At 35.8% G+C, this 18,117-nt stretch overlaps 1 protein-coding gene across 1 annotated transcript; it reads right to left on the reverse strand.

The window, feature by feature from the left end:
* Positions 1 to 17,139: 17,139 nt before the first annotated feature.
* Positions 17,140 to 17,874, reverse strand: LOC132039119 (secreted RxLR effector protein 161-like). Its single transcript, XM_059429661.1, has one exon. The coding sequence runs from the start codon at positions 17,872 to 17,874 to the stop codon at positions 17,140 to 17,142; it is 735 nt and encodes a 244-aa protein (XP_059285644.1).
* Between the last annotated feature and the right edge of the window lie 243 nt (positions 17,875 to 18,117).

Genomic DNA, 18,117 nt, shown 5'->3' on the forward strand with positions numbered 1-18,117 from the left:
ACTTGGAAGAAATGGTTGATTCATGTTTTTCTATGATTTTAGTGAGAATTTCTGTAAATTGTGCCTAGATTGTGCTATGCTATTGTAGTGGATCTATTTGACATTGGGCGAATAAAGTGCATCAACAATTGTGAATTAGTTCTATACTGAGGAGTAGCGACTGTCTTGTGAGTAGTAGGCGAGTTTATTTGTATTAAGTAAATAGGCTAATAAAGGGTTAGTGGTAATAATGTGTGGGGATTTGATTGTTCTATTGTGTTGGCTTGATGCCACGTGTTGTTAGTAGATATCAGAATCTATTTTCCATCTTGATGATGATATTGTTGGTGTACCCACTGTTGGTACTTGTGACTCTGATATATTGTTGGCGTATCCACTATTTGTACTTGTGATTCGGATATATTGTTGGCGTGCCCATTGTTGGTACTTGTGATATTGAGTACGATTGTTGATGTTGATATATGCATTGCACACACTCTCATTCTTCATGATGCACTGTTGAGATATTGATGAAACTTGATGAAACATTATGATGAGCTTGGCTCTCTTTTTACTTGAGTGACGTGAGAGTCCAATATCTGATGTTTGTCCTGGAATCGTGAATTGAGTGAATTGATACTTGATGAAAACTCTTTTTACTTGAGTGACGTGAGAGTTCGATATCCAATGTTCATTCCGGAATCATGGATTGAGAGAGTGCATGGACTCCGCGGGTCCCCAGGGTGGTATCGGTAAGAACCCCTGTTGGCAAAGATCCGGTGTCCTGTCTATCTGATGTGTAAAGATCCGGGACGAGTGGCACTTAGACTTCGCGAGTCACCTTGGGCTGTGCTACCGAGACGTCAATATTTCCGTCCAGAGTACATGTGTACACAGCATTTGCATGGCATTGCATTGCATTCATGCATCTTGCATTGCATTGCATCATGACTTGTATTTAGATGACTTGGTGTTCTGCTTGTGATGTTGGTCCCGGATTGGACATATGGAGACTTGGTACGATTGGGTTTAGATGCTCTACTTGGGCAATGACGTGTGCTTGGTTCCGAATATGGTCGCCTTATATTGGTTGATTTATCTCGTAGACCGTCTGTAAGATCAATTATATGTTTGGCTTCTAAAGAATGTAGACTAAAAGATATTAAATGATGAGTCGACTTTTAGACTAAAAACGAATGGTATAATGGTATATGATTCTTGTGATCTTTTTGTGGAATTGACTTGTGGTTATTATAGGAAAGGTAATGATTTGAGGGTCTTGGTGTTATATTACACGGTATATAGATGCATAACTTGATTTAGTTACTTATCATGTTTATTTGTGAATTCTTTTACTGATATGTGTTTCTAACCATTGTTGGCCTATGATACTTACTCAGTACGTGTTGATTGTATTGATTCTACTCTTGCTACACCCTTTTTGGGTGTAAAGTGTTTCAGGTGCTTGATTGAGAAAAGTCTGGAAGATGCGTGGTGCCTATCTTTAAGGCCTCCTCCCACTTCATTCAGGGATTGGAGGTTGGGTCTTAGAATTATGTTTTAATGCGATCATTTAGTCGCTCTTGTACTAGTCTAGACCAGGTCATGGCAAGTCGGAGTCTGTAATTATCTAACTGTTGTAATCATTTTCCACCTTGAGTTATTAAGTAAATTGATTTCCTCTGTTATTCTTATATATCTAATAGATTCGACCAATTGTCTCTATTGAATGATGTGTTATGTAATTGAGGGTTCGCCTATCGAGGAGGGAAAGGTAGGAGCCCGCACTATCCTAAATTGGGTCGTGACAAAGAGGCGAGTATGCGTTCCTCGAGTCGGTTACTTGATTTAGACGATTTTAGAGGAGTCCCACAGTTATAGATATTCTATTCATCCTTGTGCTACAAAGATGTACCGTGATTTGAGACAACATTACTAGTGGGCTAAGATGAAGCATGATATAGCTGGTTATGTTTCTAAGTGTTTAAATTGTTAGCCGGTTAAGTACGAGCATCAAAGACCCGGTGGTACACTTCAGAGGATGCCCATTCCTGAATAGAAATGGGAGAGGATATCTAGGGATTTTGTGGTGGGTCTTCCAAAGACCTTGGGTAAGTTTGATTCGATCTGGGTCGTTGTCGACCGGTTAACTAAGTCTGCACATTTTATTCCGGTCTAGCTTACTTATAATGCCAAGAAGTTAGCCAAGATCTACATTCATGAGATTAATAGACTGCATGGGGTTCCTATTTCCATTATATCCGATTGGGACACGACATTTACATCTCAGTTTTGGAAGCATTTGCATTTGGAATTGGGTACTAGGTTAAACCTTAGTACAACTTTCCACTCTCAGACGGACAATCAGTCCGAGCGGATGATTCAGGTTCTTGAGGACATGCTTCGTGCGTGTGTGATTGATTTCGGTGGTCATTGGGACCAGTTTTTACCATTCGCTTATAATAATAGTTACCATTCGAGTATTGATATGGCTCCGTTTGAGGCACTTTATGGGAGGAAGTGTAGATCACCTATTGGGTGGTTTGATGCATTTGAGGTAAGACCTTGGGGTACTAATATGTAGAGAGAGTCTCTAGATAAGGTCAAGGTGATTCAAGAAAAGCTCTTAGCTTCTCAGAGTTGGCAGAAGAAGTATGCGGATCAAAAGGTCCAGGATCCTGAGTTTATGGTGGGGGAACAAGTGTTGTTGAAAGTCTCACCCATGAAGGGCGTGATGAGATTTAGGAAGAAAGGTAAGCTTAGTCTTAGATATATTGTCTTGTTTGAGATTCTCGATCATATTGGGGAGGTAGCGTATGAGTTAGCTTTACCCCCAGGTTTGTCTGCTGTTCATCTGGTGTTTTCATGTCTCTATGCTAAAAAGGTATCATGGTGATGGGTCCTATATCATTCCTTGGGATTCGGTTCTGTTAGATGAGAATTTGTGGATAATCCTAGGACAGAACTGCTATGATACCACTTCTGTCACGACCCACGCCGGTGAGCCATGACGAGTGCCTGACCTGCCTGACCAGACACCCCTAAACTCGTACCTGGATATCGCTGAATGACTGGGTGGCCCATATCTGACTAATAACTGAACTATACTGACTCTGTAAGAACAACATCAAGAGTTATACATCAAGATCTCACAATCACCTGTATATATATATATACATATACTGAAATAACAGTGCAAGCCGACTAGGCTGCTACATATGCTGTACAAAAAAGAATAGGAGCTGACAAGGCTACATCACATACCAACTACATACAACTGTCTACAGACCTCTATTGGAATACAAAGTTGTAGAAAGGACAGGACAGGGCCCCGTCATACCCGTATATACATGTCAAAAACAGCATACCAAAAATGAACTGCAGCTCCGGATCAAGTGGAGCGCACTGACTACCGCTGAATAGAAGTCCTACTGGGCTGGACCGTCTGTCTGTCTACCTGAACCTGCGGGCATAAAAGCATCCCCCTGAGCAATAGGGGAGTCAGTACGGCTAATGTACCGAGTATGCATGGCATAAGAATAACAAGTACATAAGAATCAAGAAATACATCTGAAACATGCAAGCTAATCTCAATATCTGAATGCATCTGTGACTAAACATCTGGGAGTATCTGCATAACTCTGTATAATTTAAAGTGCCTCTGAGGGTGTATGATATGCATAGGTTATAATATAACTGTTAGTGCTGAAGAACGTACAGCCCGATGCATATATCATATCCCATCGACCTCTTTGCGGCCATCATCATTGTGCACCAACCGATCAGGTTGAAATGCTTATATAACGCCTATCCCTTGCCCCATACCCCATATACATATAATATATGCCTATATAACACCTTCTGGTCATGGTTCAATATGCATATGTATAATGGATGCAATGCATAAGTACAATGAGTAATTAGAACTCTCGTAGTGACATAAGGTCATACTACCTCCGATAGACATCTTTTGAGCTAACATCATCAATATACGAAATCTCAAGACCCAAGAACAGAAGGAACAATCATAAAAAGGGTATAGGATCATCAAAGACTAAAGTACTCCTAATACTTCTAAGAGTAGAGTAATATGGAAGCTTGTCCATTCGTTTGTTCGGGCATATCATAGGGATCATGCCAAAATGAAAGAAAGGGTGGCCTTAACATACCTTGAAGCTTATCTATTCGCCCGACGTCTACTTCTCAAACTCATAAGTGTACAATCAAGACGACATAGGCCACAATTAGACCATTTACATCACTTACTATCCAATTCAAGTAAAAAAAAACAACGACTTTGACAAGATTCTTTGTAAACTTAACAATCCCTCAATTTCCAATTCAACCCAAACACCAACAACAACAACAATAACATCATATGACAACATAAACAAGCAAGAATCTCTCCAAAAATCTAATCAAAATCAGCCCACAAGGCAACCATATCAACAAACTAGTTTATGCCTCCACAACACCATCTCCTTTACCTTAAACTAGTAAAAATCTTGATAATTAACTCAAACACAAAGATAAGAATCATATACATACCTTGAAGGAGCTAGAACTCCAAAAATCAAACTTCAACTCCAACTCTCAAACTCAACAACTTCAATGGAACCCTAGGAACAACTTTTTTTTCACTAGCTTAGGTTCACGGGGCTCGGATCTTAGTGTTCGGATCTTGGCAAAACTTCACTAATTTGATGGAAAATGTCAGAAGGAAATATGTTAGAGTTTTCTCTGATTTGGAATATGAAAAATAAGGAATTAAAACGTGAGGTTGCATATATATAAGTGGAACAAGAAAGTTGTTCCAGCATTGTGGGTTTACGGATGGGTCGACGGCTCGTGATGTGCTCCATCGACGTGCTCCATACAACGATGGCTTGTCGACATGTCAATGACCCGTCAAAGAAGACTAGTTTCTACAAGTTTTTCCCCGAGTCATTCCAACTTGCGTCGATTCAATTTGTTTAACTTCTAATCCTGTCGTATTGCAAGGAACATATACTTGTACTTCGGTACATGTGAGGTAAGGCACTTAATATCTCAAAAACTCAGGGTGCGGATCTCTACACTAAGGGTGTAAACCACCAACAAGCCAAGGACTTTCTTGCCACGAAAACGAGAGGCGTAACATACATAGGCCAGCTAAGAGTAGCTAACGTATATAAAGACAACAAAGCAAGATAAACACGTAAAACAACAAGGTACAAGTCAACACGAATCCATATCCACAGTACAAGTCATCACCTATGTTATAGCATCTAAACTCAACTCTACCAAGTAACAGTCTAGCCATTCCGAACCAGTATATCCCAATAGTATCACAACAAGTCATCGCCTATGTTATAGCAGCTAACCTAACTGTGCCAATTCTCAAGAATAATCAATCATGAGTCAACATCACAATAAGGAGCATATGGAAGAATAAGATACAATGCAATGAAGTATGTAGTGTGGATGCAATGCCAATGCAGTCTTTGTACAACATGTCCCGGATGGAATACCTCCACGTCTTGGCAATCATGACCCATGAGGGACCCACGAAGTCTATGTACCACTCGTCCCGGCAACAACCTCGGCGACGAGCACTATCTCGATCCCTACAAGAGACCTCAGGCATCGAGCACTTATTCATTGCCGACAAGAGACCTCAGGCAACATAAACTCATTTTGCTTCGGTAAATGATCTCGGATCACGGACTCTCCTCTTTCTTTTTCGCTTTTCGATAAAGACCTCGGAGGCTACAGTCTCTCATTTATCATCATCAGTATCATAACCATGCAATATCAATGTATCATGGAAATGAGTATGAATACGATGCAATGTAATATCAACAACCAATTCAATCCCAAATAGTACCACACACAGCACACAAGTAATATCAACAATAAGGTTACACAATAAGCCACAATGAAATCACAATTCTCATCTCAATATCAATCAAGTAAAGTACCGAAATGTCATAGCCATGATATATCAATAATCACCAATATCCGATGTCTCAACGTGGCAACGAGCCAATAAGTAAATAAAACAAGATAAATCAACAACGCAACGGGGTGGCTATCCCCCAAATCACACAACAAGGACCAACCTATGACAATATACAACACAACTTCATACCTGAAGGTTTACATGCATTCTCCGACAATATCATCTAAACATACGCTTCGCTAATCGAAGTCTCACCATAAGGTAAACCATAACCTACCTGGAGAGCCGAATAGCAAAATCTCCAATAGTCAAACCTTAGTCTTTCCCTTACTTTGAGCCTCGAGATAATTAAAGTCTAATCATATCCGAATCATGAAATTAAAATCAAGAATAAACATCATTCAACCTTACTACTATTCAAGACCCAAATCCGAACCTATGAAATAGGGTTATGAATTAAAGGGATGAAATTAGGAATCTATAGGTCTCTACATGAAATTAATGCTCTAGGTGATCAATTCCCATCAATTATAAGCTAGAAGAAGTAACAAATCACTTAATTTCGTATTCTAGGCAAAACCCCCAAATTTGGGTATAAACCCTAACTTCCAATTTCATAAACTACACACTACTGGGGAAGGAATCATGCAATAATAGTTTCTAATCATCAATTCCATGCTTAAGGAAGCTAACCCAATCAATAATTCAAGATTTAATAGCCTAGAATGAAGAACCCATAAAACCCTCTTTCAATTCACCATTTCTTAAGGAAACCAAAGATGTTTAATGGATTCCAAAGGTGATTATTGAAACATGGAATGGAAAGGAAGGTCTAGCCTTGAATTCTCCGAAATAGCTCTAAAGCTGTAGTGGTAATGAATGAAGGACTTTGGGCTTTTAACACACATTTAATGAATCTAACTGCCCGTCACCTACTTCCGCGCTCACATTAGTTCTTCAGCGGTCCCGCTTCTGCGGTCCCATGACTGCTGCCGTGGTCCACGCCAATTGTACCAGACCGCTATAGAGACAGGGTCACCGTAAAAGCGGTACCGCTGCCGCGGTCCTGGTGCCGCCATAGCGGGCACAAGACACTAGAATTCCCCAAGTTTTCACTAATTCCACCCGAAATCCCGACTATCACTTGAGGCCATCTGCTCACATACCATATATGCATACATACATAAAAACACGCTATGAACTGGCTTGTTCCCTTAGAATTGCCAACGGAGGTCTCGTTGACCGAGTCAACCCCCAATACTTCAAAACTAACTTCCCAACCCAAGTTTCAAAATGCAACCGAGTGCATTGGGAACCCAATCTAATATATATACAAGTTCTAAAAGACCATCCGGACCTCTCAGAATTGACGGATTCCCAGAAAAGGTCCGTTTACCCAAAAGTCAACTTTGAGTCAACTCCTTTTTGCTTTAAGCTCAAATTTCCCACAAAGTCACCCAAATCATAACCAAAGACCTCGGAAAGAGTGTCAACAGTCCCCTTGAGTCAAATATTAGCTACACAAGCTCGGGAAAGGGTCAAAAGCACCGAAAAGGCTATAATGACCAAACGGGTCACTACATAAACACTTTTCTACATTATGTTTGGTTGGCGACCGGAAAATTGAGCCTTTCAAGCCTGTGGAGAAGTATAAAGATAAGGAACAAGGTCGCTATATTCTAAAATTTGCCATGCCAAAGAGACAAAATAACATCCCTCACTTAAGGGTCAAAAAGTGCAAGATGCGACACCTATTGCTTGGCTCCTTTATTTTCACACCAACGCCCCAGGAGCGGAGACGGAAATTCATGCAAAAATAGGGGTGCAATTTATATCCTCAAAGTGGAAGGAAAAGTGGAGATGGTGATGGCGTCATGCCGCGACGTTAACTAAGGCGCTCATTGGGAGGCAACCTAATGTGTAATAGTTTTAGATTTTTATTTGTTATAGTGTCATGCTTTGTTTTGTTTTGTTTTTGTTTTGCACATTAGGGGAAGTCTGAGTACCTGAAGTTGTAGATGAGAAACATGTTTGGGTTTAAGTGTGGGATCGTGCCGACACTTGATGTTGAGGATTATGTTGCTAGCTAGGCCCTAGAGGGTACTTATTTTGTTCTTAGCCTTATACATATACATATATATTTATGTATATGTATATGTATATATACATACATACATATATATATATATATATATATATATATATATATATATATATATATATATATATATATATATATATATATATATATATATATATATATATATATATATATATATATGTATATGTATGTATAATTAGAAAACCAAGAAAAATTCAAAAAGATTTTGCTTTGTTCTTTCTTTTATTTTTCTTTTATAGCTTCTTTGTCCATAATTAGCGGCATAGATCATCCACCCCATTGTTTTTCTTATGGCCTCGGTTCTTTTCCAAAGTGGGGCCTTTGAACCGGGTAATTTAAAAAAAAAATTACGATTTTTAGGAGTAGTAAAGGAGAGAGAAGAAAGACCTTTTGTTGTCTGATACTAGCATATTTAGGCCTGAGCTTGAGTAGTACTTTCCTGTGAGTGCTTGAGCAATGAAAAAGATAGCAAATTTCTGGCACCTAGACTCAGGGTAGTGACTCCTTATATAGCTCTTTTTTATTTTGTAGTTCGCCATGACCCTGTCTGTCTTAGAGTAGAATTGATCCATCTTGATTGACACTTGTGCCATGTGAGGTGAGAATTTCATGCATATATTCCATGTGTTGTATCTTAGTCTATAACTTGCCCTGCATGTTATTGAAGCGAAATAAAAAGTGTTGCTCCGTTTAGAAGAAGATAAGAGGCTTTCTTTGATTTGTCTTGTGAATCTTAGCCGTTTCAAATATTGTTACCACTAGTTAGCCCTTTGAGCCTGCAGCCTCTTGTTTAGTAGTCATATGTCTGCCTTGACCTGTTTGTTGATTCCTTAGTTTTTGCACCCTGCTTCCTTAAGCATTGTAGTTTAGACTGTGATAATAATGTTAAATCTAGAGAAAAGAGATGGTCAAGTGTAAAAGGTGACCAATGATGGCTGTAAAATGATGAGAAGGCCCGAAAGAATGTGACATTAAAAATAAGGAAAAAAAATTGCTGGAAAAAAATGATTGAAACGTTCTTGATATGAGGAAAATACTGGTAAGATAATTGATGAAGAGAGAGATGAAAATAAAGAGAAGAAAATAATGGGTGATGAAGTGTAAAAGTGCAAAGTGCTTAAGAAAGTGTAAGTCACTATTATATAGTTTTCCTACCCATCCCCTAGCCAACATTACAACCCGTTAAAGTCCTATTTGATTCTATTTAAGCACGCTTAGTTAGTGGCGATGTACATAATGGGCAAGCCTATGGTTCTTTGTGCATACATGTGAATTCCTTTATGAGTGCGAGAGTTGTTATTTGATAGTAAGTCCTTAAATTACATTTGATTCTTTGGTTTGAGTGTGTAGACCATTTCTTCTTGTGAGGGCACTTGTTTCATCATAGATAGGTGATGTTATTAGCTTTCTTCGACAGAGTAGGTGAGCGAGCTCAAATTTGATGAGTTAGAGTCCGTCTCTGAGGTTAGGAGGTTAGAGGTTTGTTGTTTGATTGTGTGACTTGCATATCTTGCATAATGATCAGGAAGTGTATATTTGATGAGTTGAGTGCTATATGGCCTAATTATTGGTATCAATCAAAGTGGTGGTGTTCCCAGGCTTGATTTATTGAGAGTGGTTTTAATACTTGTTCGAGAACAAGCAAGATTTTAAGTTTGGGGTGGTGATGTTCGGCCAAAATTGCATATATTTACTCATTGTTTGTCTCACATGTAAGTGCTTTTAATCGTCTTTTGAGTATTAATAATAGTGATTTGTGCTAAACATATATTACTAAAAGTGGAAAGGTTCTAAGCCAAGTGGAAAGGTTCTAAGCCTAAAGTTGGATTACGAAAATGCCCATTAAAAATTAAAAGACCTTTATACCCCTTATCTAAAACTATTTTTATAATACTTTTGTACTACTAAATAGTAAATTACATCATAATACATGATACATCAATCAATAAATGGGATACATTAGTGTGAATATCAAGAATCTGCCGAGCACTTGCTACAAAATCATCTATATATAATATAAAGCTAGGCATAGACAAGGTGATGTGGCACCTCTCTATGGCCACCATTTCTATTTATCTTTTATCTCCTTTTTTTGACTTTTTATCCCTTTTATTTGAATTTATAAAAATTAATATTGCCAATTGCAAAATATGCATGCCAATAAAGAAGTACGTACTTAATGCAATTAATTGTGCAATGTTTCCACATTAATCAAAGAAAAAATGGTTTCAAGCATGGTTGTTACGGTTGCAACTCTTATCCTCCCAAAAGGAAAATGTTTGGGAGAAGGCAAAGCATCAAGGAGTTGGAAGACAGAGGCATTTTCTATGGTTCCTTAATGCAATTAAATATCGACATTCAACATATGGTTCCTTTTCTAGACATTGAAGATAAATCACATTGTGCTTTGTCCAATAGTCTCTCATACGGGAAGCATACAATTGTTTACTCAGAGGACAACTGAATTTTGTAGCCATGCCTGGAAGGAAAACAGCAATTTGTGTGGTTTTGCCTTGTACATTTTCCCCTGTTTCTTGAGTTTAAACTGATTTAGAATGATTCGAATGTACTGAAATATTTCAGATTTGGTATTTGCTAATCTTAAGAGAATTTTATGTGACCTTTCATTTGTGAAGGTATGATCATTTCTTTCTTTCCATGTATTAATACTATTTTTTTGTTTGTACTTAATGTAACATAGTAGCAACCGGTAAGAAGTTCTCATTCTTATTATTGAGTACTAATAAGGTCAGCTTTATAAACTACCTCAATTTTTGTACTCAGAATTTATCTTCAAAAGAGCAATATATGAAACCGTGGAAGGACCAACAATTCAATTATTGAACATCCGCTTTGGTGTTAAAAATTGTAAGATTTCACCTTAAGTTTTATTATATTTTTGTTTTTACTATCTCAATTAACCATTCAAATACTATTCATGGTATTACTTCTGTAACAGTCCTGGACTAACACTAATTTTTCTTTTTTAATTTAGTTTAGGCTATCGGAAAATGCAAATTAGGGTCAAATTAATCAAGCCTGTCAAAGCAAGCTTCCATGAAAGGTGATGTGACACCTCTCTTTGGCCATAAAACACAATTATTATTATTATTATTATTATTATTATTATTATTATTATTATTATTATTATTATTATTATTATTATTATTCTTATTATTATTGTTGTTATTGTTGTTGTTGTTGTTGTTGTTGTTGTTGTTGTTGTTGTTTGTTGTTGTTGTCCCTATCTTTTTCCGTATATATGTTATATTTAAAAAAATCAAAAGTCACTCATATAACCCTCTTAATTGTGCTAAATGTGTTGTGTCAAAAAATAAAAAATAAATTATCTCTCTTAATTATGCTGAAATTCTAACAATTTGGGGACCTTTTATATTCTAAAAACTTCTCATTTTAATTTCAACATTTTCAATATCTATTTTGTGGTATCAAGAACATGTAGATTATTGTCACTGGGAGAGAAAGAGAGGAACGGATACTTTTGCATGCTCACATTGAGATAGTTTAACCTAAAAATAATTTTCTCAATAATTTGTAGAGTATTAAGTGAATTAAAATAAGTTTATTTCATTCCTTTTTACCCCTTAAATATTAATTATACATTACTAATGACTCCAAAAGTCACGTCATACGAATTTAATATTTGATGAATGTGATATTCATTTGAAATGTGAAACGTATTTTTTATTCTCTGTATATATCAATCAAACTAGAGAATAAACACAAGGAATTGCAACTATCATTTTTGCAGTTCTTGCATAGCTTATTTGATTACCCTCTTTCACCGGCCTCTCTTTCTCACATAGTAGCTAACTTCCTTTTGTCGTTCGTTTTTTTTTTTTTTTTTCCAAAAATGATTTTTCATTCTTATTATCTTTTTTTCTTGACCGTTAATTATTTTATTTCTTCTTTGATGATTCAGATATGATAATTTAATATTTAGGTTGGTGAATGGAAGAAAATGAGAAAGTAAAAAGTGATGAAAATAGAGAACTAAGCAATTGGATCCGTGAGTAAAAATATACCTTGATTTGTATGGATTTAGAATAATAATTTGTTCACAAATGTAACTTTCTCTTTCCTTTTCCCCTTTTCTCTTTTTATAGCCTTTGTTACTCATATAATTTCATTTTAAGCTCTTATGAATTCTCTCATCAAAGCCATTCCCTTCTGATCATGTCTATATATGTTTACTCATGTCGTATGTTTATGGTAGAAGCTTTTAAAAGTAATTGACATCTTTTTAATTGCCCAAATTTAAAATAAATTGGTGGTGAAGTATGAAAGCTAGAAAATTGTGCTTTTTTTTTTTTCTTTTCATTTTTTTTGGCTTCTTTTAAATTTTAAACAAAAATAAAATTATGAAAGTACTCAAATTTGACTCCATAACAAAGCTTTAAAAAAATAAGTACTTAAATACATATAAAATCGATTACTTCGATATGCGTAGATCAATTCTTCTTAAACTTCATTTCTTTCTTTACATTCTTAAGGAAAAAAGTTTTAGCTTCACCTATATTAATAATACAAAAAATTAAAATAAGAGAAGAACATATAACGAAATGTTAATCTAATGCATTTGAAGTTGAAGAACAAAAAAAATATTTCAAATATTCAAATTCCAAAATAGTTGTAATACTTTAGTATTGTGAAAAAAATCTTTTGTAATCTAATGAGGTTTTTTATTACCGCACGAAGCGCGGACAAGTTTACTAGTTAAATAGTATAGTCTATTCATAAGGTACGCCCAGTAAAAGAGAATCAAGAGTGAATACTTTTAAATGTGAAAGAAAAGTCAAGAGCCATTATTCTTAAATTAACAAGTGTTTTTGCCCAAGAGAATTCAATGGCCACATTACTCATTACTTATTAAATTAACAATTACTTCCTTGTGTAAAGAACTCAATGCACACGTTATAATGTATCTTAACTTTCTTATTAGTCATTAGCTATTGCTGGGAGAGTGGGTTTACTTTGAGAAAATTATTATCATTCTCATCTTTTCTCGTAATTGAGTATTAGAGTACTTTGAATAACTTCATTATGTTATTTACTTTTCCGATACTCACGCTGAATGTGCTATCTTCTATTATAGTGTAAATCTGAGATGCAGGTTGTAATTTTGATGAAAGTACCAATTATACATGGCCGAAAATACTACACCCTTCAACGTTAATGGATTTCCGAGGATCAGTAGGTACATCCTTTTCTTGATTTTTTTTTTTTTTTTTTTTTTTTTTTTTTTTTTTTATTTTTTTGTATTTTAAGACTGTTGTTCTTTATTTCTCTATTTTTTCGTTGTTTTATGATGACAACGTTTAGGTGCCACATCTTTGAACAGTGCAGAATTATCAACCGATGAAAGGATCACCTAATGTATATTTAGTTGGGGGAATTCTGGTAAAAAAATCAGTATAATTTTGTTACCTTCTTTTTCAAAGTGTCAGTGTAAATCAAATTTTCATCTGCTATTCATTGTCATTCATTTTGACGTTAGGTCAGTTTCTCAGGGATCTTTTTTTTCCAGTTCTTTATTTCTTCAAAATTTGTTTGGGCTAGAATTTATTGTTACTTTTAATGTAAGTCTGTTTACCCAATTTGTAATTTTTTGGTAATACCTTGATGTGTTATTTTTGCATAACAATTTTCCAGATGTTATTTGTTCTTTTCAATTTTTTAGATTTTACTCAATTTTTATTTTTTGGTGATTCATTTGAATGTTATTTCTTGCTATTAATATGATTTTCAATTGATGTAGTTGTCTTTTTTTTTTCTTTTTTGTTGATTTGTTTTGAAATCTGGAAGTGAAACTCATAAATTGATTTCTAATGGATATGAGTATTTTGAAGACAAATGGTAGAGAAAAAGATATAAATTGTGTGGATTAGTGGGTGCGCGTCAGATGACAACTATATGCTCATGCAGTTGCCCCTTTTGATCGCTGAAGTCTAATTCTGCTACTTTGTTGTGTAAGCATTCTCTTTTCTTCTTAATTTTATTTTTCATTCAAGGTGTCTTCAAAAACTTAAGGTTGATCAGTATATGCTCCTTTCAACTTAAATTACGCAAGAGATACAATTGTTCATTTGAAAAAAATTAATGAGGAATAGTGGGGATGAGTGAGGGAACTATACATTATAAATTTATCTTTCGGCTCTTCTTTTCATGTTTTCTTAAAGTTTAATTAATTAACTTTTCTTTAACCAAGCTTAGTATTATGTTGGTCTTTCAGGTAATTATATCTACTTTTAAATGAAGACTTGCATATACGGGTTTTAGTCATTCAATTTCTTTGAAGGACACATTCTCTTTCGTAAGTGTGACTTTTATTGGTGATAACAAACCTTATGTATAGATTCTCTAAGCACATTGATAAAGAAAATTTAGGGTAGATATAACCCCATCACCTATTTGCACCTTATAACGTAAGAATATAACTTAACTGCAAAACATACATATGTATTCGATCATTTTAGTTCAGCTTCATATCACTTACCCAATTTATCATTTTTAGCTTGCATTTTTTTTTTATTTATTTATATCATTTTAAAAAGTTCTTAGTGTATGACACGAGATAGGGATACACGTGAAACGCACGTGTCCAAAACTAGTATTATATTTTTATTATGTAGGGATAAAGCGGTGTGAAGATGAAGAGATTTGAAGCAAAATTGAATAAGAGACAGAAGAAGAATGAAGGAAAAGAAGGAGGAGGGACAAGAAAAAGACATAATGATTACACAATGATGATTAAAAAATGTTCAAAAGAATAGGGAAGTGTCTTCAACGTGAAAAGTGACCATGGCAACGATATTCTCAATTCAGCAATATCATGCTGAGCGACAGGTACAGCGAGCATTTAGCTCGCTTTCAAGGTCGCTGAGCGAGGCCTCTCTGACCACGGGCAATATTTCCTAAAGTCCTAATTTGTTTTGCTCTTTGTTATATTGTTTGGGTTTTTTCCTACACCTATAAATAGTTAGTAAGACACAATTTTTAGAGAACTTTTGACCTAGAGACAGCTAGGAGCCGCCGTGGAGACCGGAGATTTTTGGGTTTCACCTCTTCTTCTCCTTACTACTAGTTTTTATATTTTCTTTAGATGATTTGTTGTTCTTCCTCCATGTCTATGTGGAGCTAAACTTCTCGTTCTGGGGTTATGGTGTAACCATGAATATTGACGTTTGACAAGTATTTCTATCTTAGTAGTTTATTCATATACGATTTTTTCTTTACTTCTGTTCTTAATTGCTTGATGGCCTGTGCAACAGTCCAGTTGTATTTACAACTTACTACACGTGCTTGGGAAAGACGTAATTAGATTAGAGAAGAAGTAGAGTGTGACCTGATTATCCCTACAGCTGGGCTAGGATTTGTGGCTAGGATAGGAATATACCTAGGCGCCGCATTCAATTGAATACCGTGGACGAATTGCATTCTTAACAGGTCAGCGAACTGTTTTGAATCGGAGAGTAGTAGTTCGGGAGAATATTATGAAATTAATAATCCGGTTAATTAGCAATCGTGAACAAAACTGCTAGGGTGAGATACTTGAACGACTCAATATGATTGGTGAACCAACCACAACCCTGGAACATTCATCTCATTGATAATATAAAAACACGCTCTTTCTTGGTTGAAGTTCATTATTTTTTTTCTTTTATTATTAATTAGTTTATAATCATAACCTCATATTTCATCTCTTGTTTAGATAATTAGCATTAATTTAATATAGTTGACGGTTAATCATAAGTCCCTGTGGGTTCGACATCAGATTTCTTATACCACTATATTACTTATACGACCACGTATGCTTGCATGTGCGTTTGAGAGCAACAATTACTTCAATACAGGTGTCATAAATGATGTTGGTGAGACTTTCGGTACTTTGGAGTACCCTGGTGCATTTATAATTGCACTTGAGAGAACAGCGATTTGGATATCCTTTTGCATCCTTGAATCTATTTGGTGGCGGTCTTACATTCTCTGTCTGCAGTTTGGTGATGTGACAACAATCTGTAATAGCATGGTTTTCGCGACAAACAATGTCTACAATAGGGCGACTAGCTTGGTTGTTATTTGTTTGATGTTGCCAATGTCAAGCGGAAATTGCCAAATGACAAAGTTTTGTACTCCTGGGGAGGTCGTAATAAATATATTCCAAGACAGTTGGTTTTGTTTGTAAGATTAACTTAATGTACACAGGATCTTGAACACAATAATCTTACATGAAGATAATACAGAAAACATACCTGATGCGGAAGATATTATCGCAGATAAGAGCGGAAGCGTAAGTTTGAAATTGGTTTCTACCTCCTTGCCCTAGTCTTACGTTACCACAGCCGTCAGTGATCGAAAAGTATATTAGAAGAAGTGGTAACCCTAATGGGTGGAGGGAGGACCAATTTATAGGAGTTGAGACTTAATCCGGTACGTCCATCAAGTAACCGATCTAACGGACGAAATTTATTCCTCATTAAATATTAGTTATGCGCTTTACATTAATTGGGCCACATATTAGAATTAATAAAATTCTAACATTCTCCCACTTGGCCCAATGACCGCATAACACTAATATTTAACAACATAAACATTAGTTGCGCATAAAATAAATCTCTTATATAACGTCCATCATACATACCATAATATGACAAACCACTAATGCGAGTTATGGCGGTTATACATAATTTTGTGCTACATACTCCCTTCCATATACTACAACATTAGCAACTTATCATACTAGGTTCATAAGCTATAAAACATTTAACATTATGGTCCACAATAATGTCTCATTGAGACTCATCCTGTAATATCTCAAAACAATAATGTGTACACCATTATGAGAAACAGAAAATTCATTAATGTATATCAAAAACACATAATTGAGCTCAGAGTGTCAAACATCATAAAGAAAAACATTAATCATAAGTACAACCAAGACCCATTCTATGTACATGTTCTTTAAATGTCTTTGGTTGTAAACCTTTCGTTAACGGATCTGCAATCATGAGATCAGTTCTAATATGCTCAAGTGACACACTTTGTTTCTGAACTTCATCCTTGACGGTAAAGTACTTTAATTCCATATGTTTGGCACCTTTGGAGTACTTATCGTTCTTGGAGAAGAATATTGCGCAAGATTATCACAATAAATTTTCAGCGGCTTGGTAATGGTGTCGACAACCCCAAGTCCTGAAATAAAGTTCCGCAGCCATAATGCATGAATTGTGGCTTCAAAACATGCCACAAATTCTGCTTCCATTGTGGATGTAGCAATGACGGATTGCTTAGCACTCTTCCACGATATTGCTCCTTCAGCTAATAGGAACAAGTAACCAAAAGTGGACTTTCTAGTGTCAACACATCCACCATGATCTGAATCCGAGTATCCAATGACTTCCAAACTGTTGGATCTCCTATATGTGAGCATGTAATCCTTCGTTCCTTTCAGGTACCTCAAAACTTTCTTTGCAGCTTTCCAATGATCAATTCCCGGGTTACTCTGATATCTTCCTAGCATTCCGACCGCAAAACTAATATCCGGTCTTGTGCAAGTTTGAGCATACATCAAACTTCCAACAATAGAAGAGTAAGGAATTGACTCCATTTCTTTTCGTTCTACGTCATTCTTTGGACACTGCATGAGACTAAATTTGTCCCCTTTTTGAATTGGAACAACTCCTGCTGAACAATTGTTCATGTTAAATCTCTCAAGAACTCTTTCGATATAGCCTTTCTGAGACAGTCCCAATAGTCCTTGTGATCTATCACAGAATATTTCTATCCCTATCACATAGGATGCCTCACCCATATCTTTCATTTTAAAATTCTTAGAGAGAAATCTTTCGTCTCACGTAATATGCCCAAATCATTAGCAGCAAGCAAAATATCGTCAACATATAGGACTAAGAATATAAACTTGCTCCCACTGATCTTTTGGTATATACACCGATCAACGGTGTTTTCCTTAAATCCAAAAGATGTGATGGTATCATTAAACTTTATATACCATTGTCGTGAGGCTTGTTTGAGTCCATATATTGACTTCTTTAAT

The sequence above is a fragment of the Lycium ferocissimum genome, chromosome 12 (assembly GCF_029784015.1).
Source record: "Lycium ferocissimum isolate CSIRO_LF1 chromosome 12, AGI_CSIRO_Lferr_CH_V1, whole genome shotgun sequence".
Classification (NCBI taxonomy): domain Eukaryota; kingdom Viridiplantae; phylum Streptophyta; class Magnoliopsida; order Solanales; family Solanaceae; genus Lycium; species Lycium ferocissimum.